This window comes from Stigmatopora argus, chromosome 6 (genome assembly GCF_051989625.1).
Source record: "Stigmatopora argus isolate UIUO_Sarg chromosome 6, RoL_Sarg_1.0, whole genome shotgun sequence".
Taxonomy (NCBI): Eukaryota; Metazoa; Chordata; class Actinopteri; order Syngnathiformes; family Syngnathidae; genus Stigmatopora; species Stigmatopora argus.
This window is the reverse complement of record NC_135392.1, coordinates 11,871,654-11,894,810: the sequence shown is the minus strand read 5'-3', so window position 1 is coordinate 11,894,810 and position 23,157 is coordinate 11,871,654. Positions and strand designations below refer to the sequence as shown.

Here is a 23,157-nt window from a genome sequence, read left to right as displayed (position 1 = left end):
TTTTATCGGTAAAAGCAAAGTTTGTGTCTGCCTTATTCTGTGGATTAGTTGTCCAAAGTAGACGTTTGTTGTCTTCCGCCATTGAGGAATTGTGTCTGCTTTATTCTGTGGATTAGTTGTCCAAAGTAGACGTTTGCTTGTCAACCGCCATTTGACGAATTTTGGGTTAACTTTTGAATCCCCTTTTACTATTATTTTTGGCTTTTGTGCCATCTCAAGTACCGTATTTGCACGCATATTAGACGCCTCCGTGTATAAGCCGCAGCCTTAAAATTGCCTTACAATCGTGGAATTTTACAATGTCCCCCGTGTAAGACGCCCCCTGGTTCACAATTTTCACCTCCATATTCCTGGTTTTAATAGGGAGTACAAATGTGTTACTTTGAAGGGAAAATCTTAAGAAAAATCCCCGCACGTGGTATTTCTGAGATTCTGTATCAATCGAAAAGATTGTCTACTCTATTGCACATTCCGAAAGGGTGTTGCCTGCACATAGACAAATTCCAAAAGTAAGTCATGTGAGGAGTACAACCAGGAAGTGTTTTCGTAGTGGTTTAGTTTGTCATCGCTAGGTAAGATGGAGGCCCCCTGAGCGAGCAATGGCAGGCACAAGTCAGTGAGTTTTTTTCACATTTTATGCAAGATACGGTTTATTTTTTTCTTGAATTTCATTCATAGACGTCAAAATAAATTTTGTTTAGCGTTTTATCTTTTCTCTATTTTGAAATAAATGACCGTACCGGCCGCATTGTCTTGCGTTATGGCGTTTCATCGGTCACCTTGCAGTTTCGTGCATGTCAAGTCTAATTTGTGCGCATATAAGCCGTACCCTTGATTCAGTCATAATTTTTTTGAGTGACCAATATGGGGTATATGCGAGAAAATAAGGTACTTAAACTAGTGCCTTACGATATTTATCGAGGAAATTATATAAAACTTTCTATAGACCAGCGTCCAGGCAGGGCAACGCCGCGGGCCGGACCCGCCCCCCTAGGTGGCCACTTACGGTCCGCGGGCAACACCTTACGCACCACTGTTATCAACATTTCGCGTCTGTCCCCATGAATGAATTTGTTCCCGTATTGCACATTTTGGCCGGTAAATGGCACCCCATATGCGCGTTACTAGCTGGTTGCCATTGACGACAATAGAAATCCAATCCATTCTGACTGGGAGGGTCAGTAGCGATTGTTCCATCCGGAAATTAGAAAGTACACAACAGATAAAAATAAGCACGGCGGCCTTGAACATTTTATGAGAGCAGGATGCAAAACAGAGCGAAAATCAGGTGACACAAGGCCCGCTTCCCCCCCGGGTGGCCTCCCTTCTTTATTTCCTTGCACCCCCATCCAAAGCCCAGGAGAAATTAATCCCGCCGCACGCTGCTGCCGGTGAAATTGTTGGCGAGGGACCTTGTGAGTTTGCGCCTGTGTTAGGAAGCAAGACGGAGTGCGAAGACAGCCCGAGAGAACAACAAGGTCAGGAGAAGTAAATTGTTTTTCCGCGGCGAGGTGTTTAATTCGGCTTTATATAGGAAAAGTGGAAGATTGGCATGCTGCAGCTGAAAACGAAGCACCGTGTGTGTCAACTCAATCAAGTATGGGACTCTCAAATTGCTTCAAAACAAGATCAATATCTCACAATATCTTTACTCAATTGTGCCGATGGGAGTTGCTTCTTTGTGGATATGGAGGATAAACATGAAAATGTTAAGAATGCTTGAAGATGAGGGGGGAAAGAACTATTATGGAAGACGAGGAAGAAAAAAATGGGTAAAGGAGGAGAAAGAAGGAAATGGTGACGCAGATAAATTGAGATGACAACGACGAGGTAGATGAGGAAGACTATTCACAAGAAGAAAAAGTGGGAAGAGATGACGACAAGGGAGACAGCGTTGTTTGAGGAACTGATAAAGAAAGCAATAAGCAGAAGATGAAGGGGTAGTGTTGTCTTAATTTGACCAAGATGGATAAAATGACACCAAGACAAAGAATTTGAAGCTCAGCAGATACAGTAATCCCTCAAAGATCGCGGTTAATGTAGACCAGACATAATCGAAAAATCACAAAGTAGGGTCACCCCTATTATCTCATTTTCTGAACCGCTTTATCCTGATTAGGATCACGGGGGGTTCTGGAGCCTATCCCAGCTGTCTTCGGGCCAGAGGCGGGGGACACCCAGAATTGGTGACCAGCCAATCGCAGGGCACAAGGAGACAAACAACCATTCATTCTCACACTCACACCTAGGGGCAATTTAGAGTGTCCAATCAGCCTACTATGCATGTGTTTGGAATGTGGGAAGAAATCGGAGTACCCGGAGAAAACCCACGCTGGCCCCGGGAGAACATGCAAACTCCACACAGGTGGACCGACATGGATTTGAAGCCAAGACTGTCTTCGTATTTATTTATTGTCAGTTATTTCTGATTTTGGGGAAATCTTGGTGCAGTCTTGCGTGCAACAGTAAACGCCGGCGAGAAGACTACGATTCAAACAACAAGGAAGAACGTGACTAACCCTAATGAAGACAAAGATGTTGACGAGTTAGACGACCTCGAACTCGGAGACAATGAAGACGAAGCAGAAGAAGTCAACGGCTAGGCCTGCCTGATCAATCCTTTTTCCATTACTTCTAATGGGCCAAAAGCTAAACACAACAATGTTTCTACATTTCCTGCCGTTATTGATTCTTTAATAAAAGTACTGATCTTGTCGTGTGGTTTACACTATTAATGTGATTCATCAGGCGGGACTGGGGAAAAAAAGAAGAAAAAGACGAAGAAAAAACAACAACACCAAAGAGTGAAATGTTGCGTCGGCACTAAAAGATCACGTCCGTTGTGTAGGAGGAAGAAGATGAGGCGGGTTCTAAAAGATGAAAGTGCGCGGCGTCAGTTCGCGAGACGTCAAGACTCAAAAGCTGACTTTGTCGACATGTGTGTCTTTTTCTTTTGTACAGAGAGATGGAACACGTTGGGATAGCAGCAAGCTCGTCTGCTTCACAGCTTGACGGTTCTGAGTTGAAGTCCAAGCCCGGTCAAAAGGAATTGGATGTCTAGTACCATCAATGGAACCGGACAATGGGCATTTACACTTGGTATGTATGTCAATAGCAGGCAATGAGTCAAAGTTATAGAAATGGGGTTTAACAGTAAATATATATATTTTTTATAAAAGTTTATTTACTTGTTTATTTTGTTGGTTTAATTTTAATTTTTAAAGACAGAGAAACCATTCAAATATTCCGAATTTGATTATATTTAATTCGCAATCATTAGCAGCCATTGACTGGACTAGGTGTCCAATTCATTTTGCCATTGGTTCCCAGTCTAAATTAGAAATTGCAATTGGATGTATGTCATCGTCAATGTCAGGTAATGAGTGCAAAGGGTGCGACAGTAATAATTTCAATCCATAGTTTTTTTACTTACATTTTTCAAATTTGAAAATTAACAGTTTTTTGGCATAACTATGGCCTAAAAACACAGCAGAACAAGTTGTCGGCAGTCAGAGTGAAAAACAAAAGACATAAAAGTCTCACTTGAGTATAAGTCGCACGTCCAGCCAAACTATGAAAAAAAGGGCGCATATAGTTGGCAAAATACGGTACACGTCTAATGGCATGTTACAAAACAGCAGCCAAATGAGTAGAATAGGAATATAGGTTATCCAACGTACAGTAGCGTCATTCTAAACTACAACATGGCCCTGGGAAAAAGATGACATTGACAGCCCTGCTTCGGCCGGTCCGCTTTTTAAAGCCAGTGCCGCAGTCGCGCTCTCTCCCAACACGCACTTTTTGTCTCCACCCTCGCTAGCTGACATGCACAGGGCAAATTAGGATGAATAAATAAGAGATGGAGTTGTGCCTTCCTCTCCGAGTCTAATCTCAGAGGTAGGGGGTAGAAACAGCTTGCCACATTGTGAGTGAACGAGCGGGACACTGCTGGCTTTCAGGAAACCAATTTGTTTGTTTATTGTCTTCATGTTTTTTGTGGGCGGTTACACTCCAGTGCAGCCGGGACCATCGTGGACACGCTCGCCTTAAATGGCATCTATAAAACACTTCCTCCGCCCCCCACCCCTCCTCGCCGAGAGAAAGTGCCACAGTGTCGCTTTTGTTCGCTACGGTGGGCCGTCCAATTTCCCCTTAAAACCACCACCGGATTCGCCCTGGCGGCTGGAAACGGTGCGCCGAGAGGTGGAACAAAGTGCTTTCTAAACACATTAGGCCCGCTTCCACGCGGACGCTCTCGCCGTGCTTGGAAATCGGGCCTAATCATGGAGATAGATAGGCCCACTTTTTATTGCTGGCAACCGCTGTGTGAGTGACGGCTACAGTCTTAGGAAGGATGATGATATTCACATCCTGGCGCTGCTGCTGTGCTCGCTTCCACAAATGGGAAAAGGAATAGGGAAGTCATTTTGGTGTCAATTCAAAGGGACTTGTATTTGGAGGAAAAAGACATGATTGGCAAAAGAGTGGCTTGTACAAAATAAAAATGGACTTGAGATAAGAGATAGCCAAAAATAACAGAAATTTAAGATAGCTGTTCCAAAGCTGCCAACGTGTCTGGAATTTCAGGAGTTTACGCAAGTAATGCAAACTCCGGGACTCTTGACAACCTCCCTAAACTCCGGAAATCCCCAAAAATTGTCACCTACATTTTTTTGGAAGCAACCATTTCCGAAAAGTGCCAAATTTAGAATTGAAATGCCTCGAAATTCGCTACGGTTTCCGGATCTTACTTCCGTATTTGATTCAACTGCACTGTAAACCGGATGGATTCGGTTCCACGAGTGCATTGTGACAATAATAGTTTGATTTAAATTGTTACATTTTATTTCGTTTTTCAAGAATTGCATTCACTCCTGATGAAAACATAAAACTCCTGAAATGAGGGTGACAGAGTTTGGCAGCTCTGCAATTGTACAAAATAATATATATATATATATATAAAGAATTTGTACAACATTTAAAAAATGATGTTTTTGACAACTATTGCATTTGCGCCAAATTTAATTTAAAAGGAGAATATTGTGCTGAAATCAAGGAAATGAACAAGACTCATTATGGAGTGTCGGGTGTATTCATACCTGCCCCGTTTGTTTCGAACTTAACCCAAAAATTTGGTTATGCGCATTAGCAGCACATCACCTAACGTGAGTTGCGCTTCGTTGTGGAGCAAAAAAATGCCAACATCAAAATTACCCATGCATTATGCACAGAAAATTGTCGATAAGTTTACGGCATTTAGCGCTACGGTGGAGTTAAAGACTTATGAGGTGACTTCCGTGTTTCACCGTGCAACTGTGTCCAATGGCTGAACGTTGTCTGCACACGTTACGTAGTCCAATGTTGTCCAATCCTGGGACTCTTGTGAAAATTGTAATGTGAAATGGAAAATCAATTCATCGTCTTGTGGTCCTGACCAAAGAAAGCGAACTGTTGACTTTCCTGGTGTGAATACACCCTTAGACTCACACACTAGCACACAAATACACCTATGTGTGGCACTATTGATCTGACAGCGCAAGCCGCAAGCCCATGAAGAACACAAATACAGCCCGCGGTGGCTCCTTAAAAACTCCAGACGAGCCTCTTCATCCTCACCGTTCACCTCTTTCTCCCCCTTCTGGAAATGGCCTGGTGCTTCATGCATTTCAAGCAGCCCGCCTGCCAACAGCGCCTGTTTGTAGCGTCAAGGTTGCCTTAAAAAAAAAGTGAAAATTGCCATACCCTAGCTTGCAATCTTTTCCCTCTGAATGCTTGATATTTTTCACAGACTTTTACGATACCTGATATGCTAACCTTGCTGACAGCATTGGTCCGAGTACCGTATTTTCCGGACTTTATGTCGTTCTTTTTTCCCTAGTTTGGCTGGGCCTACGACTTTTACTCAAGTGCAAATTTTATGTCTTTTCTTTTTCACAAAAACTGTTAATATGTTCCATTTACAGGTGCTTTTTTCGCTGTTGTTCCCTATTTAACCAGTACTTTAATGCATCATGTTGTACTACAACTTGTACTTGCGTGGGTTTTCTCCAGGTACTCACTCTGGTTTCCACCAAATCCCCCAAAAATACAGATTTTTTTTTCGTTGGCCGATGCGATTTATACTCAGGTGGACTTACATCTACCGTATTTTCCGGACTATAAGTCACACTTTTTTTTTTCATAGTTTGACCAGGCCTGGGACTCAAACTCAAGTGCGACTTTGACCACCAAAAGCCTGTTTTTTAGCCCATAGTTATCCCCCAAAAACTCAATTTTACGTTAAGAGGATCCTATCTATCCTGCTGTTCTCCATTTAACTATTTTTACAAATAAAAAATTGCCCTCTGTAAAATGCAACTTATACTCCAGTGCGACTTATATATACTTTTTCCTTCTTCATTGCGCATTGTTTGACTGGTCTGACTTATAGTCCCAAAAATACCGTACTTTTCCCCTCTTTCATTGTGCATTTTTGGCAAGTGCGACTTTCAGTCCGAATAATACAATACATGGGATTCAGACCCGACCGACACTATCGCCAAACTGGACTTTGGATGTCACTCACAATCCGTCACTGAGTTTCCATCTCCGCTAATCTCTGGGTGGCCTTTCCGCCGCCTGTCAGCATCGGCGGCCAATAACGCAGCACAATAAAAGCCTCCAGGACAACAGCGGTCCGCAGGCAGCTTCAAGGGCTACTGATGGCAATCTATAAAACAATATAATGGCTCTCCTGTCAGCCAAAGGGTGGGGCGATGAGGGGAGGGGGGGTAAAGGGAAGATCTACGCCCCCTCGGTCTCTCCGAGGAGACTTCAATTAATCACTGCTGAATTGCATCGGCCCGCAATAGGCGTGTAAGGTTATTACCATGCTCTCTCCGCAGGATGAAATGCGATGATGGTGCTAATTGAGGCGAGGGGGGGTAAACAGCTGACCGCACAACAGTTGTCAAAATGGATGAAGGGCAGTTGCAAGCACAAGGTGAACACGCGAATGGGAGACGGGATGGTGAAAATCACGTCAGTGTCCTTGTCACACACACCGTTGACAAGGCTTGGAAGCGTTTGGTCGAGACTCCCCAACATGTAGTATCTCTTAACTGGGGGGTCCCAAAAGTGTGTTGTGTTCCAAGATGTGGAGGGATTGTGTTAGGAAGTCGTTGTTCACCTGGCTTGAAACATCTGGTTCAAGCAGGTCATAACTGTTGGAACCTATTGGATATTGATTCCAGGTTAATGGTCAAAGTCGGCAAAGGGCCAATCGATAGATGTCTTTGAAAGGTTGTCCTGATCAATTCTCGAGCGTTTGGGCCGCTGGGGAAGAGTTAAGATTGATTTTTGCCATCTGATCTCCCCGGGAAATGGCGAATCCTGACAATCATGAATCTGTTCAACGATGTGTTCGTTCTAATGTCAGTGGGCGACACTGATTTTTTTTCATGCCATGTTTGTGCCGATTAGAAGGGTAAACAATGATCATCGTCGTGTGGCGTGTGTTAATAGTGACTTTTTGGAAACCGGTCAGTCCTGGATGCGTGAATGGTTACACATATTGATAATGGGGACAGTTCAGTGTCAGTTCCCTGTAACAATCTTCAAAACCCTGACAAGAGGCGTCTGAATGATCTAGACCGATTTTCTTCCAAACCAGTCAGTGCCAAAAATCAAAAAGGGTTTAATGTTGACGACCGCATATTTGTTTGTGTTCTCATCACTGGATTTTGATGTGAAACAGCGTGAAGAATGCGCACCTAAAAATAATCCCCCATCAAATCTGAGAGCTACAGCACCCGATTCCCCTTTAATCTCAACACCCGTTTACTATTTCTCTACCTATTTCCAGTGACAAATATCCAAAATGGTTATGTTACACACACTCACTGACACAAGACCTGACAACATCCTACGCTAGTCCCGCCTCTTAAATGCATAAAAACGTACAGATTTATATATCTTGTATATCTGCTTGTGTTTCAATATATTTTCAATGTAATAATATGATAATCAGGCGGCACGGTGGAGCGAGTGGTTAGCGCGTCGACCTCACAGCTCTGGGGTCCTGGGTTCAAATCCAGGTCATGTCCAACTGTGTGGACTTTACATGTTCTCCTGCGTGGGTTTTCTCCGGGTACTCCAGTTTCCTCCCACATTCCAAAAACATGCATGGTAGGCTGATTGGACACTTTAAATTGCCCCTAGGTATGATTCTAAGCGTGAATGGTTGTTTGTCTCCTTGTGCCCTGCGATTGGCTGGCCGCCGATTCACGGTGTCCCCCCGCCTCTGGCCCGGAGTCAGCTGGGATATGCTCCCGCACCCCCCTAATGAGGATAAAGTGGTTCGGAAAATGAGATGAGATGAGATAATATGATATCAATTGTTAATGTTAATGTGTTTAAAGTTTTTAACGAACATTCATTCACCCCTTCTAGTCAAAATGGATTGGACGTCGAACGCTGTCAATAAGTTAAATGAGTAGTTAAAAATGTTCATGAATGATTTAATGTCTTTTTGTCTCTTTATGGCACTTTTCACATATAGTGAGTACTAGTAGGTGGGTGGAACCCTCATGACAAATGGGGGTTCACTCAAGTATTGCAATGTGTGATGTCACATTTAGTCCTTTAGGGGGATTCCAACACCATCATTGCCATGAGCGTTCGTTGAAAATATAGCTCAAGCACCCCGCCGCCCGCCCACACCCACTCACACACTTTTACAGTAGGAGGAGAAGAGAATCCATGAAGAACTAACGCCCAAATGAATGTCATCTTGTTGATCATCTCCTAGTTGACCGAAGCATCGCATCTGCAGCCTTTGCTAGGGAGATGTTGAGAAACATAGCTTTTAATGGGAAAGGTGGGGAGGGGGGGTTCCTTTTTTTCCTACTCCAGTCGTTTGATCTGAAGAGCACGTAGCAACTTGTGCTTTGAATATACTCAACATGGCTGAAGTACAGGCAAAACAGATGAGCCTTTTCCCCCAAAGATGTCAAAATGTTGTATATTGTAAAACCCGATGGAGTTTCTCCTGATTATTGGATTCATTATTAGCACTCATTAGCTGTATTTTATACAGTTAGGTTCATTTTTTTTTTCATTTTTGATGAGAGATTCCTCCCGAAACAGCCCAAGCAGGAACTTTATAGTTCACAATAAAAGAGCAAAAGGCGCCCTACCTGTCGTCGTGATCTCAGTTAATCCCGAGATTTCATTTATTCTCCATTTTCAACCACAAAGCCCAGCCAGACATCTTCTTCTCCTTGTTCTAGCAAAAGCAATTTCCCCTCTGCTCCACAAAACATCACCCACATGTAAAAGATAGGCAAAATTTGTGACGTTATGGATGATTTCAAGCAATCCACCGGTCCGCGCCAGAGGGATGGAGGAGTCAAAAGTGGATAAAAGTTGCAGCTCCTCAAGTTCTCATCTTCTGCTGCTCCCGAGCGTTTTGGGCACGCGCCAAGCAGTCACGCATGCTTCCCACCAGGAGTCATTTTTTCCCCCATAAAAGGAAGGAACAACCCTCCATCTTGCTCACTGGTTGGGGTTGTATTTTCACTGGAGATGCGTCTTCCTCCGCTCGCCAGGATGATTTGCTTTGAGTCCGAGGATTTGGTGAGAGATGCCGGAGCCGTCGCTCTTTGCCGCGGAGAAACAGGGAGCGTCTGTGCTGGTGCTTCAGTGTCTCCTAGTGAAAATTTGCAGTACTCCAGTTTGGGAGGTTGGATGACCTCACTTGATTTTTTTTAGGGAGGGGGGGGCGTTTGATGTCGCACTCTAACAAATTAGAAAACGAGTGATGAAAAGAATATTCTAATACATCATATTGACAGTGATAGTGGACTCCAAACCATTTTCACTGGGAATTAAAGTCCTCACTTTCGATAATGGAAATCACATTTATTCGCCGCTTCCAGTCAAAATGGCCAGTCAATGAGAATTTTTGCTGACTTTGATTGCAAGGGAAGGAAAATGTATTGATTGGTATCCCCGCCATCGGGTCAGCATTGATGTGCTCATCATTTTTATAATTGGAAAATTATATGGAGTGAAGCCTTTTGGATGTTGTTTCGTGCATTGACTGCCTTCTGAGCGGAAGCTGTGTGGTCATTGCTCTCGTCCACCATTAGTGCCAGGAACTCTTCCCTTCAGTAATTTTGTTATCATGGCAATTTTCTTTTCCGTTTCTCATGCAGTCGCTTCGCTCCACGTGCTCAGTGCAGCAAGTTCTCCGGGAACAATGAATGTTGTTCTATCTTATTCCTCTTTAACCACTAATTTACTGCCTGCTAAAAATTGAAGTTTGACTACTATACCCTTCAATGGCAGTGACTTTTACTGTAATCTGAATTTAAGTCAGTCATGTATTTTTTATGGCAAGAAAGGTTGATTTTCATGTATGTGAAACATGTTGAGATTATTTTTTGGGTGAGTTTTGAGAAGGAAGTTTGATCGATCCATAATTCACTGAATATTTTGTACGCCATGACAAATGGTAACAATTTCTGTTGTACTTCATCATCATCTTGTTTTTCTATTTTAGATCCTGCCATAAGATAACACGTCGCAACATTTAATAACAAGAACGTGCGTTGTAGGATGCGTTAATAAGTTACACTATTGAATCAATGTATGTTTTTAATGAGATTCAGTTTCCATTATTATCATGTAGCGTTTGGTAATACTATATCATATTGGAGTATAAGATTTCATGTATTGTTGTGTCAGGTATCATAACCCATTGTAATTTACATATAGACGTTTATTTACATTTACCGCATAGGTGGCATATCATAATATAACATATGCTAAAGTATTGATGCATAAAAATCCCATAGCGTCCATTTTGGATTCACGTGCCTTAGCTCAGATCCAAATCAAACATCAGCCATTGTCAATATTTCACTGCAGCCAAACAAACAAAAAGCTACCTGATGAAGCTTAGCTTATTTGTGTATTTACACAGAAACAACTAGTTCATAATTTGCAGCAACGTGGCACCGATCAAGGAATTAACATCAGATTTCCTCACAGATCGGCACGGAGGAATTTGATCCTTTATTCAACCTTTCAATTGTCTACCAAGACATCGCTGTCAACAGGTCAGTTGGGAAAGCTGCAATCTACTGGGTGTCACTCCAATTAACATTGATGATTAATCAATACCGTACTTTGAAGTATGGATTTGCTTTTTCAACCCCCCTATGAGAAGGTAATCATCCTAAATGGAACCACACAGGAAGGAATACACAAATCCGTCCAGAGTGGATACCCAAGAATGTCAGGCTATTAGCATTGACCCGGTCAAGCTGTGATTTTCCCAGTTGATATACGCCTACCGGGCTCGCCTGATGTTCTAAATCTCCACACTTCAATAACTGTATATGAATAGGGAAGCTGCTTTAAAAAAAAAAAAAATCTATTTATATCTGTCATTATATGCTCGGCAAAGACATCATATTTCCCACCTTCCTCTCTGTCACTTGCCCACAGAGCGAAGAGATGACCTCATTAATCTTTGGAGCATTGTGCCGACCCGCCTCGTCATCTGCCTGACACCTTAGTTTGTGACACAGGCGCCGCTCATTAAATCATGTGACAGGATGAGGTCGGCCTTGAGGTGAGGAGTCTCAAGCTGCGTGGGCGCAGATAGCCGAACCCGCCGGTGCTGGCTTTTCTGTTCGGAGATCTCCGGCTTCGGATGTGGCAGCCAAGGTGAGTCATGAGTTAGCCGTGGTCACTTTGGTTTCGGCATGAAAAAGAGAGGTTTTTGTCTTTCATCTCTTTTTATTTGAAAGTGCGTATTCGCTTATAAATGCTTTGTTGCCAACTTGTGGCATTCTGGTGCATTAAAGGGAGAATTTTTATGGGAGATGTGAGCATGCTGTATTTAAAGAGGATGAGAGGAGACCTTTTGATTGGTGGTGTATCCAACTATTTGTTTGCGACATGCAGTTTCCAAGAAACTACATCTAAGTCAACCATTTTTTATTTGTGTCCTTGTGATGTGAGTGCACTGAATTAGCATAAGTGTACACACTAAATGATAGAATCAAGAGAGATGATTGGGAGAGTATTAATTTATTTGCCTTTAAATGCTTGTTGCTATCTTGTGGGATTTTGGTGAAACGAAAACTATGTTAAAGTGAGGTTGTTATTTTTTATGTTATGCGCGACAAGGGAGTGCGCCTTATTAAAGGGAATGAGAGTAGTACAGTTGATTGGCGGTATATGGAGTTTTTCTGTTGTCCCACCCAATGCAGACAGACAATGACTCTCAACTTATCGGTTGCCAAGACAAATGACAGATATTGTTGTTTTATTTGTGTGTGTTTTTTATATTATTGGCAACAACAGCATGCCCAAAACATTAATAGTAATTATTGGATGTTTTAGTGAGGAATACATGTTTACACTTTCAATCAGTGTCAGTTTTCATTCATTTTTTCAGTGTTAGAATGTGTTTGAACATGGACTACTCTGCTTAAAGCAAGAACACGCCGCAGGGAACCATTCAAAACCTTCCCCTGAACCCCCAGCTTGCCTTCATTGTTGCCAAAGTGTGTCTGAAGACATGGGGGACGGCGGGCGAGCAACGGTGAGAGGGAAAATAGCAAGCATAATGGTCTCCGGAATGGAGCGGGCCATCAATAATGCAGAAGAAGCGGCGCTTAATGCCCCCCGTTAGTCCAACAGGTCGGCAGCCGCCGGGACAGTTATTCTTCCTCCGCCGCAGACGCTCGGCTAGAGGCCGCTACATCAAGGCTTTATGTCTTTTGCCGACCTCCGTCCCGCAAGAGTCGTTAATGGGTTTTCATCAAGGAGCGGCCATTTTGGATGAGAGCTGTAATCAAAAGAAAGTTCAAACAAAGGGAGGCATGTCGTTTCAGGTTGAGGTCGAGCCTGACGAAAGGGAAGCTGGAGAATAGGAAGGGAGACAACAAGTAGGCGGTTGTTGAAGTGGACGAGCATCTTTCAATGCCGTTAACGGCAACGGTCGTTCAATCCGTTTGACGTTGCCAGAAGTTCCGGTTCAACGGTTTTGACTTCAATGGCAATCTATCCTTTTTCAGAAATGTACTTTAACTATATATACACAGCTACATGTAAATCCTTACCTCAATTGGCTCGACAATGCACACAATAGTACAACTAAACTGTCAGTTTATCTGCCAGTGCATGTAATAATAATAATATATTTTATTTCCAAGCAACATTAATAACACTCAGGGACACTACAAAAAAGTAGTAACAGTATGAGTTAAGTACATAAGGCCTTTGCAGTTTATGCATTTAATTCCATCTAGTAGTTATTGGCGTCCATCTAGTGGACCACTTGCAGAAGTGCAAGTTTATTATTGTCTTCCAAAATTTCACAACACGATTATGATGATTATCTTGTGACATGACATATTGCTTCAAAACAACGACTCTTATTATGAGCGCATGTTCAAGTTGTTGCGTGATCAAACCATTATCTGCCATTGACGACAATAGACGCCCAATCCATTTGAATTGAAAGAGCAACCATCCTGCTTCAGTGATATTGACGACAATAGACGTCTAATCCATTCGCTGCCAGCCTCTCCTAGTTCGGTTTGGACGTCTATCGTCGTCAATGGTAAGTGCAGCAAGGACTGATAACCAACGCACACAAACGACAGCACTCTGAATGCAATATTGACATGAAAACATTTTTTAATGTGTCAGCCTTTTGCAAAGTGCTGCAGGATTAAAGCGCATTTTTATTGGCTTCGAAGGACACAAACACCGCCTGGTCGTCACATGGGTGCTCCGACTCTCCGGGAAAAAAAAAACCCACAAAAGAGCCAGCTCGCTTCCTGAAATGCTCCTCGTCACCCATCGCGTCTTCTTCCGTTGGCCTCTCGAATCTTTTCATATCTCCCTCCTTTTGGTTTGACCTTTTTTTATTGTTTTGGCGCAGCGCGAGTCGATGCCGAGGATGATAAGCAAAGTGAAAAGCGCCATGTCGTCGCTGGTGGGAGGGATGATGCCCCACGGCCATCATCACCACCACCACCACAGCCATCCCAACCATCACGGCGGCGGCGGAGGAGGCGGCTCGCAGTCCGGGGGAGCCGACGGCCTGCCGCCGCGCTTCCCCTACGGCCGCCCGGACTTCCTGGAGCTCAGCCCGGAGCTGCTGCAGTACTCGACCGAGCACGCCTCGCGCCCGGTGCTCACGCTCAAGCGGGGCAGCAGGCTCCCTTGGCACACTGGATACGCCGAGTGAGTGCCGTCTTTATGGGGGTTCTTGTTGGCATTTTCGGGCTGGTTGCATTTCAGTCGCACTTGTGCGTTTTAACCGGGAGCGGTGCCGCATAAATGGCAGGCGCGCATTCGACGTTCTACGCTGCTGCAGAGGCGCTACTTTCTTCGTCCGCAGTTGTGTTGGTCCTATTCCTCAAATTCTTCGAGGCGGGTTGTTGTCTAGGTTCTGATGGTATGTAGGTTCTTATATAAGGTGATGCTGTGTGGTGGTCTCCATTTCTGTCGTCATTTCTAGTTCTGTTGTCAAGGCCTGTTCAGTGAAATATTTCAAATGATGGGTAGGTTTGCACTCTAAACCAGTGTCTGATACCAAAACCCACAATATTGAAAAAAAATATTATTATAGGGTGGTGCGAGTGGTTAACGCTTTGGCCTCACAGTGGAAGACCTGGGTTCAAATCCAGGTCGGTCCACCTGTGTGGAGTTTGCAAGTTCTCCTCGGGGCTGTGTGGGTTGTCTCCAGGTATTCCGGTTTCCTCCCATATTCCAAAGACATCCATGGTAGGCTGATTGGACACTCTAAATTGCCCCTAGGTATGAGTGTCCGCATGGATGGTTGTTTGTCTCCTTGTGCCCTCCGATTGGCTGGCCACCAATTCAGGGTGTCCTCCGCCTCTGGCCCAAAGTCAGCTGGGACAACCAATCATAGCTAGGGGAAATTTAGTGTCTAACCAGCCTACTCCAACTCTTTTTGGGATGTGGGAGGAAACCCGAGTACCTGGAAAAAGGCCACCCCTTTTGGCCACTGGTGCTGCCAAAACCACAGAAAACGGAAAGATACTTAGTGTTGCAATAACATTTGGACCTGATACTGTTCCTCAAAAACTATAGCCAAAACTTTTGACCTCATTTTTCCTTTTTAGTGACCCAAATTTAGTAATCTCGTACAACTTTTATCCAGGAAGCATTATGCCTGTATACCAGTCTTACCATAATATGTTACAGAATGAGCACAAAAAACACGAACTGACACAGGAAGTTGAGACACAATGGAAATCGCAACATCTACAAATTGAATATGTGACCTCAGACAAGCATGTTTATATTCACTCAACACCTCAACTTCCTCTTGTGTGACTTAAAAGTATACACAGGTGGAGTTTTTTTCCGCAAGTTGCGGTCAGTGCTTTGTTTAGACTCTCATCCTCCTATGCCACTGATAAAATAATGAATTGACAGTGTGCTGGTTTCACGTGACAGGGCATGACTCACACGTGATTATGTTTCCACAACCTCTACATCTGTTGTATGACTGTTGAGTAGATTTACTCAACTCAAATATTGTTGTCCAGGTCAGAAAATAATGCGTGGAATTGCTGGCTCTAATAGAAAAGTGTCTCTCAGTGCTGGTTGTGTGCCAAAGAGCGCAGCCTGCTTTGGCCTTGCCAGCAAACTCTGCCCTGAGACTTTAAGTCTCCCTCTCCATTAGTCCTAATGTGCACCATCCTCCCAGTGCCAGTCTTTTGCTTTCAACTGATTAGAAAAGTTGGGGGGAAAAGCCGTTTATTACTTTTTTTGATGCGAAAATATGTATAATCCAGATTTGGTGGATTTGTCTATTTGGTCCTCTTCCATATCAGGCCTTCTTATGATAATAATCAACTATATTATTTGAAGTGAGCGGTCAGAAGTTGTATTTGAATTTCTTTTTGTTTTCAAGCCTTTTTGGGGGTCTTTTAGAGGTCTCCTCTCCTGCTTGTCGCAATAAGTTCCACTCACATGAGTGAATCTTTCTAATCCAGTCTCTCTGTGGGAAGCCAATACATATTATACGGGGCTGCATGTTGGACAGGGCAAACATGCAAACTCCACACAGGAGGGTCTCAACCCACCTTATTTTTCGGAATTTCATACCGTAACCCCAAACTACAGAAGCAGAGTTTTTCCCTTTTCCACCCGTTTGCTTTCCCTATTCTTGTCTATGGACAAACCTCATGTCTATCATGAGGTAACCATCAGTTCTCCTTCCCCTGTACATATCTTCAGGTTGAAACTGACCAATACATTCTTCCTTCTTACAATGTAGAGCAGGGGTCTCAAACCGATTCCGCAAATAGCCACAATGGGTCCTGGTCTTTGTTTCAACCGATCCAGTGTCGACAGTTTAACCAATGAGGGGTCTTCTAAAATAAGTAGCACTTGGCTGCAATCAACTGATTACACTTGCAAAAGGTGTCCGCTTCTTCGGAATGAAAACCTGCACCCCCTGCGGCCCTTTGAGGACCGATTTCAGACCGCTGATATAGAAGATCAATAAATATGAATTATCTTCTCATTAGTCCTGTCTATATTTCACTAAATAAAACACTCAATGGACGAATGCTCTGATTGAAGGATAGCACGTTTACTTGAACTGCTTTCTGAGTCATGAAATCCCCTGCCTTAGTGGTGTCAAATATACGGCCCAAGGCCCAGAAGCGGTCCACTTGGGGGCTCCGATCTGGCCGGGGTGTTTTGCCTGAGTTTGTAGCTCATTCATACTGTACATACAGAATTGAATGCTTTTATTTTTTTCAACACAGACTCTGTAAAACTAGAATTTTGCCTGGGAATTCCCCCCATATCCATGGGAAATGATCCAAAATTTACTGGAAGTGACCTGTAAGTGCCCTAAAATGACAAGGAAGTGACCATAGAAGTCCAATTCACTTAAACTGGCTGTGGATGCTCATCTTTCAGTACCATTAAGTGACCTTTTTCGGCCCAAAATAAATTACTCCGCCCCAGATGAGATTTAGTTGGCATAAATGTGGCCCGCCGACCAAAATGAGTTTGACACGTCTGCCCTGCACCGTAGTCACGTTCTGCATTGTTGGACAAACACACACTGGGTATAAACGATGCTGCAAGACTAGCAAGCTGCGTTCCGCCCGACTCCATTATCCTCCGCAGGCATAAGCTCGTAATTAATCTCTTTCCCGATTTCCCTGCGGGACGCATCAGCATCCTGCCCCACTTTTCCCCCAGTTGCTGGGTAAAATAGCAAACACTTTGGTTAATCCGTTTTCTGTTGCTAACTTGTGGCTCTCGCGTACCAGGGTGATCAATGCCGGCAAGAGCATGCTGAACGAGGACCAGGCCTCCTGCGAGAAGCTGTTTGTGAGGAAGCCCAGCGGGAAACAGCGCAACTCCACTCTGCAGGAGGACAACGGGGTGAGCCCGGGGCAAAACTGCAGTCACGGCATCCAATCGGGAGCCAGAGAGAGGGGGAGGTTGGCTGGCAAGCTACGCTCGCTCATCATTTATAGTGTACACTGTTGTCCTGATGGCAAAGTCGCTTAAGGACGGCGGAACCAAAAATCCACAGTTATCTTGTCGCTTCCTACTTCTGCTAAGTGAGCGCTTGCTGTGCTGACTCCAAAAGCCAAGAAAGTGTGATAACCAAAATAGAGCTTTTTCATAATCTTGTTAGGTAACACAAATTGGCCGTGGTTCTCACTCTCTGCCACAGGTGGAGCATTTTTGAATGTTTTTTCTTCACTTTAGCAAAGATCTCCTGAAATTACCGTATTTTCTCGCATATAAGCCACATTTGTCACTAAAAAAATTATGATTGACTCAAGGGTATGGCTTATATGCGAACAAGACTCACAGAGTTGCTATACTATTTTTTACCAGTACTATGATTTTTCATAAGATTTTCTCTTCTAAGTAACACATTTGTACTCTCTATTAAAATCATGTACATGGAAGTGAAAATTGTGAATCAGGGGGTGGCTTATACGTGAAAAATTGTAAAATTCAACAATTTTAAGGCAATTTTAAGTGCGGCTTATAAGCGAGAAAATATGGTATGTTAATATTTGATACTTGTAAACATATTTTTGTTGTTTTTCTAGTGGCAATGATGTGTTAAGTCATTTGAAGAACTTAAAAGGCGATGAATTTGATGAATTTTTGGCATTAATAGCAATTGTTGATTTGAACTTTTTTTCTACGAAAGGAAAAACATTTTAATCCTTTATCCTTTGTGTTTTTAATTCAAGGAACGATGGAATGATCTTTTAAACCCAATGCTTTTTTTACAGGACGGTACGGGGTTGCCAATGTATTTCTGGGGCGTCTTTGATGGCCACGCCGGCTCGGGTGCCGCCATCGTAGCCTCCAAGCTGCTCCAACGGCTCATCCGGGACCGGCTGGGGGAGATCTTCCACTTGCTGAATAACAACAGTGGAGCGCCGCCGCCCATTTGCTTGGCCAAGAATGGCAGCCCGTACCAAGCCGAGGTCAAGAAAGGCTCGGCGCAGGAGGCCGAGGAGCCCGACGCCGTCAGCGATTCTGCCGTGCGCTATCACATGGAGAAGGTGGTCAGTCTGGAGAGTCTCGTCATGGGCGTCATTGAGACCGCGTTCAAACAAATGGTGAGGAAACCAAATTGTAAAAATAGGTCATTTGTGATTTATTGTTCAACAATTTAACACGACCTCATTTCAGGACGATCTGATCGAAAAGGAGAAAGCGTCGTACGCCATCTCGGGTGGCTGTTGTGCCTTAGCTGCCATCCATCTGATGGGGAAACTCTATGTGGCCAATGCTGGAGATAGCAGGTGAGCATCAATGTGTTCATTCCATCTTGAATGTTCATTCTTAAGTCATTTGCGAGCCTTAGTTCAGTTTTAGAACAGCAGGAGTTCAAAGATTGAGCTCTGAGGAACGCCTTTAACCTGCTTAAAATCCTCTTGTTTTGTTTGTCATGTCATGCGATGTTGCCAATATAAAATTCCGCTTATCCTCACAAGAGTCGCAGGGGGGGGCTGGGTCATATCCAATCCAACAGTAGACGGGGGACACGCTGGATTGGTTGTCAGCCTTTTTTGTTTTTTTTTTATTTCTTGTCTGATCTGCATCATTGACTGATACAAAAGGGGATGTAGCTCAGTGGTAGAGTGCATGCTTCGCATGCATGAGGTCCTGGGTTCAATCTAGCATCTCCATTGGTTGATCCTGATTGTGTATATATATGTACATTGGATTGGATTGGATAACTTTATTCATCCCGTATTCGGGAAATTTCGTTGTCACAGTAGCAAGAGGGTGAGGATCCAGAAATAGGTAAGGCATTTTAGACATAAATAGATAGGTAATAAGTAAGTTGATAAATAAATGCATGAATAAATATATAACTGAATAAGTGTGTTGCTGAAATATATATATATATATATATATATATATATATATATATATATATATATATATATATATATATATATCAGCAACATGCACATATATGTGTGTGTATATATATATATATATATATATATATATATATATATATATATATATATATATATATATATATATATATATATGTTAACACAAGTTGAAGTTTTAAATTCATTTATTTTTATGAACGAGCTTCTGCTAAAATTATGCAATCCGTATTTGTATTTTATGCTCACTGAGGCTTCATTGAATAACTCATCTTGCTGCGGACTATGAATCTGTTGGAGAAGGAAAACAAAGAATAATGTATTTATTTTGCCTGTGCTTTTTTGTCATCATAGAGCTATAATAATCCGGAATAAGGAAATTGTTCCCATGACCAATGAGTTTACACCAGAGTCAGAGAGACAACGACTGCAATATCTGGTGCGCTATGTCTTGTCATGATGTACTGGCATTACCTCATGATTTTAGCAAATTATGTTGCTGGTCGGTCTTTTTGATGGATTTTTGAAAACATTTTTTTTTCAATTTGCTCTTCATTGTTTTCCAGGGCTTCTTGAGGCCGGAGCTCCTCGGAAACGAGTTCACTCACATTGAGTTCCCGCGTAGGATCCAGCACAGCGAGCTGGGAAAGACGATGCTATACAGAGACCACACCATGAGTGGCTGGTAAACACTGACGCCTCCTCGTGGTACACTAACTGACAACCTCCTTCAGTTGACTTATTAATAGAAATTCAATAAGTGTGATGCACAGTTAGTTTGTTTTCCGTTATCATTTCTTTGCGGAAAATGTGGACTTATGATTTTATTGCAGGGCATACAAGACAATTGTTGAAGACGATCTGAAATTCCCCCTCATATATGGAGAAGGTAAAAAGGTAAGGTGCAGCTGCGAGATAATATTCTAATTGGGTTGGCAGTTAGTCCTCCTGTGTAAATGGATTGGATGTCATTTTCTGGCAGTTTAAGTTAAGTAGCGTATTTTTTAAACTTTAAGTTGCACTGTTTTCATAGCCGGGTTGGGCCTGGGACTTATATTATCAGCGCCACTATTATTTGTCTTTTTTTTCACTCTGACTGCCAACAGTTTGTTATTTTGGATTTTTAGGCTATATTTCAAAACTTAAACATAAAAAAGTTAACATGTTACATTAACAGGTGTGTATGTCGTCTGTTGTTCCGTTTTACTATTACTTTAACGTATAATGTTCTTTGTTTCTTTTAGATTAAAAAACTGCCCACCAAAAAAATGTAACTTGGACACCAGTGCGACTTTTATATATATATATTTTCCTTCCATTGTGCAATCTTTGACTAATGCAACTTATACACTGGTAACACCTCAATTGTGCATGTGTTTTACACAGGCACGAGTTATGGCCACTATTGGAGTGACTCGCGGTTTGGGGGATCATGACCTGAAGGTGTACAGCTCCAACATTTACATCAAGCCGTTCCTCTCGTGCGTCCCCGAGGTCAGCACAATGTCAAAAATCTTCTTTTAAAATTACTTGTTGCTTTAGATTTGTATTTTATTAGGTTTTACTAAAATACATTTTTTAGTTTTTTTTTTTAATTGGAATTCTTCAAACTTTTCATGACATTAATTATTTTGTGATACTTTCTGTGGTTGAGGTTTACTATAAAATATACATTCATTTAAGTAATGATTAGGCTCTGGAGAAATTACGGTAGAAGTAAGTAAGAGAGAGTTTGTATTTAACGAACATTTTGAGATGTACATTTTTGACAACATTCTTACCAACTGAGTTCATCAACCTCCATAGTATTCTATTATTTTTTGAAGAAACATCATTTTTTAAGATTGGAAAACCTCATGCACACATTTTGGAACCCCATTTGTTTGCATGCAAGTTATTTATAAATGAATGAACAATGATCCTCTTTTGACAGGTCCAAATCTACGAATTTGACGACCACAAACACGGTCCAGATGACGTCCTCATCATGGGTTCGGACGGGCTGTGGGATGTAACCACAGACAAGGACGTGGCGGATGCCGTTACTTCCTTCCTGGCGGGCTGCGACCCATCGGACCCCATGAGGTAATCATTAATGGTCTTTTATTACACTGCACGATTCAAAATCCACCAGAACAATAGGCTACAGTTCCACTCACGTCCACTAGTAGGCAGCAGTCAACCGCCGTGCCCTATCATGTCATAACCGTGTTTGGGCGCACGAGGGCGCTGTTTCCTCAGCTCAAGTCCCTATTAATTTCATATTTCGGGTTCAATATTTAAGATTGTTTGGACTAAAGTTGGCTTGCACTAAAAACTTAGAAAATTATACAAAAACATGTTTGCTAGTGCTGAATGGGGTTTCTGAAATAAATTGATATTGTGGTTGAGTGGTTTGATCCTAACTGGGTCGTGTGGGTTTTCTCCAGGTTGTCCAGTTTCCCGAAAACATGCTGGTTAGGCTAGTTTAAAATTCTAAATGCCCCCTGGGTATGAGTGTGAGCGTAAATGCACTTTTGTGTCCATTTTAATTAGTTTTTTTTTCAAAAGTGTACTATCGGGATTAATTTAGGTGGAATTGAATCGTAATACGAAACATATCACCAGATATGAGACAATACACACCCACAATAATCAGCATCTCTCGTTACGTCTGTGTATTTTCCAATGTTTGTTTTTGCCAGGTACACTCTAGCAGCACAGGACCTGCTGATGCGTTCCCGAGGAGTTCTGAAAGAACGCGGCTGGCGGCTCCCCAACGACAGGCTGGGCTCGGGCGACGACATCACCGTATTTGTCGTCCCACTGGCGGGATACGAGGCAGAGACATGAAATGACGAGTCTCCCGGTTTAAAAACAAAGGAGACCGAGCGGATCTCCCTTTGCTAGAAGACTCGGGTTGGAGCAGCATTATCATCCACCTGTAGAATTTCACCAACCCGAATCCTAAGAGGAGATTGTCCAGCGTTGTCTTCCTCCTCGGTTGCTCGTAGTACTTCCAGTTTACATTCAAGGCTGGGCAGCTAGTTGAAAAACCTCAGCATCGACTGTGCATCTTCACAACTCTCCCAAATGTGATTTTTGTTTATAAAAAAGGGCCTGTCTGTAGCGTAAAGAATGTGGAATACCAAAGAGATGCCTTCGTGGCACCAGGATGGAATGAAAACATGAAAAATCAAAGCATGGATAGGAAGTGAATGGACTTTTTCCTGCGCCACATAATCATCAGTCTGTAATTTCCTTCGTCGATTGTGGGGGTAAAACAGCACTGGAGGTATGTTTGCACATATGATGTCTTTTTTTGTCAAAGAGTAAATAATGTACATGTTAAGCATGAAGGATCACAATTATATTGTTTTCAGAGAACATTAAGGTCTAGGTATTGTAAGCTGTGATAACAGTCACACATATGCCTTATTCAAAGAGGACAACAGTGTTTGTATTATTACCTTATTTGACGTTAAGACTTTAAGCGTACCGTATGCCTCTCTTTTTTGTCGTTGTTGTTGTTTAGATCCTACATATATATTTTTAAAGAGTACAAAACCATTTTATTTTCATCTCTCTAATCCATAAGTGCTTGTTTATAGGGGTGGTAGACCAACAGAAATGTGAACGATGTCATGCACCTCTTTCAAAATAAATCACAATGTTCCCATTGGACTGGTGGGATTATGTTCTTTCTAGGGCACTCATTCAACTCAATGGTTGCCAT

The 23,157-nt window shown here is 42.7% G+C and overlaps 2 protein-coding genes across 5 annotated transcripts in view; one reads left to right on the top strand and one right to left on the bottom strand.

The window, feature by feature from the left end:
- The window catches only part of tafa3a (TAFA chemokine like family member 3a), a 64,856-nt gene extending 55,180 nt beyond the window's left edge, over positions 1 to 9,676 (bottom strand). For both annotated transcript variants that reach the window (XM_077603940.1, XM_077603939.1), the window contains exon 1: positions 9,177 to 9,676. The gene's annotated coding sequence lies outside the window, so the exon portion shown is untranslated. The remainder of the gene's footprint in view (positions 1 to 9,176) is intronic.
- Positions 9,677 to 11,468: 1,792 nt separating this feature from the next.
- Positions 11,469 to 23,100, top strand: ppm1j (protein phosphatase, Mg2+/Mn2+ dependent, 1J). 3 transcript variants are annotated; one of them, XM_077603807.1, is made up of 11 exons: positions 11,469 to 11,715; positions 13,946 to 14,250; positions 17,331 to 17,445; positions 18,321 to 18,653; positions 18,727 to 18,839; positions 19,797 to 19,881; positions 20,009 to 20,127; positions 20,276 to 20,339; positions 20,829 to 20,936; positions 21,376 to 21,527; positions 22,127 to 23,100. In XM_077603807.1, exons 2-11 carry the CDS (start codon positions 13,955 to 13,957, stop codon positions 22,272 to 22,274), a joined length of 1,533 nt encoding a protein of 510 aa, XP_077459933.1. In that variant the 5' UTR covers positions 11,469 to 11,715; positions 13,946 to 13,954; the 3' UTR covers positions 22,275 to 23,100. The 3 variants fall into 3 exon arrangements, with proteins under 3 accessions (XP_077459933.1, XP_077459931.1, XP_077459932.1); XM_077603805.1 differs by lacking the exon at positions 11,469 to 11,715 and adding an exon at positions 13,457 to 13,621; XM_077603806.1 differs by lacking the exon at positions 11,469 to 11,715 and having other exon boundaries at positions 13,706 to 14,250.
- Positions 23,101 to 23,157: the final 57 nt, after the last annotated feature.

Bases quoted from the DNA above. Each gene is read 5' to 3' on its own strand.
- ppm1j (XM_077603805.1), top strand. The intron at 20,128-20,275 runs GTAAACACTGAC...ATTTTATTGCAG, and splicing joins GACCACACCATGAGTGGCTG to GGCATACAAGACAATTGTTG. The intron at 20,937-21,375 runs GTCAGCACAATG...CTCTTTTGACAG, and splicing joins TCCTCTCGTGCGTCCCCGAG to GTCCAAATCTACGAATTTGA.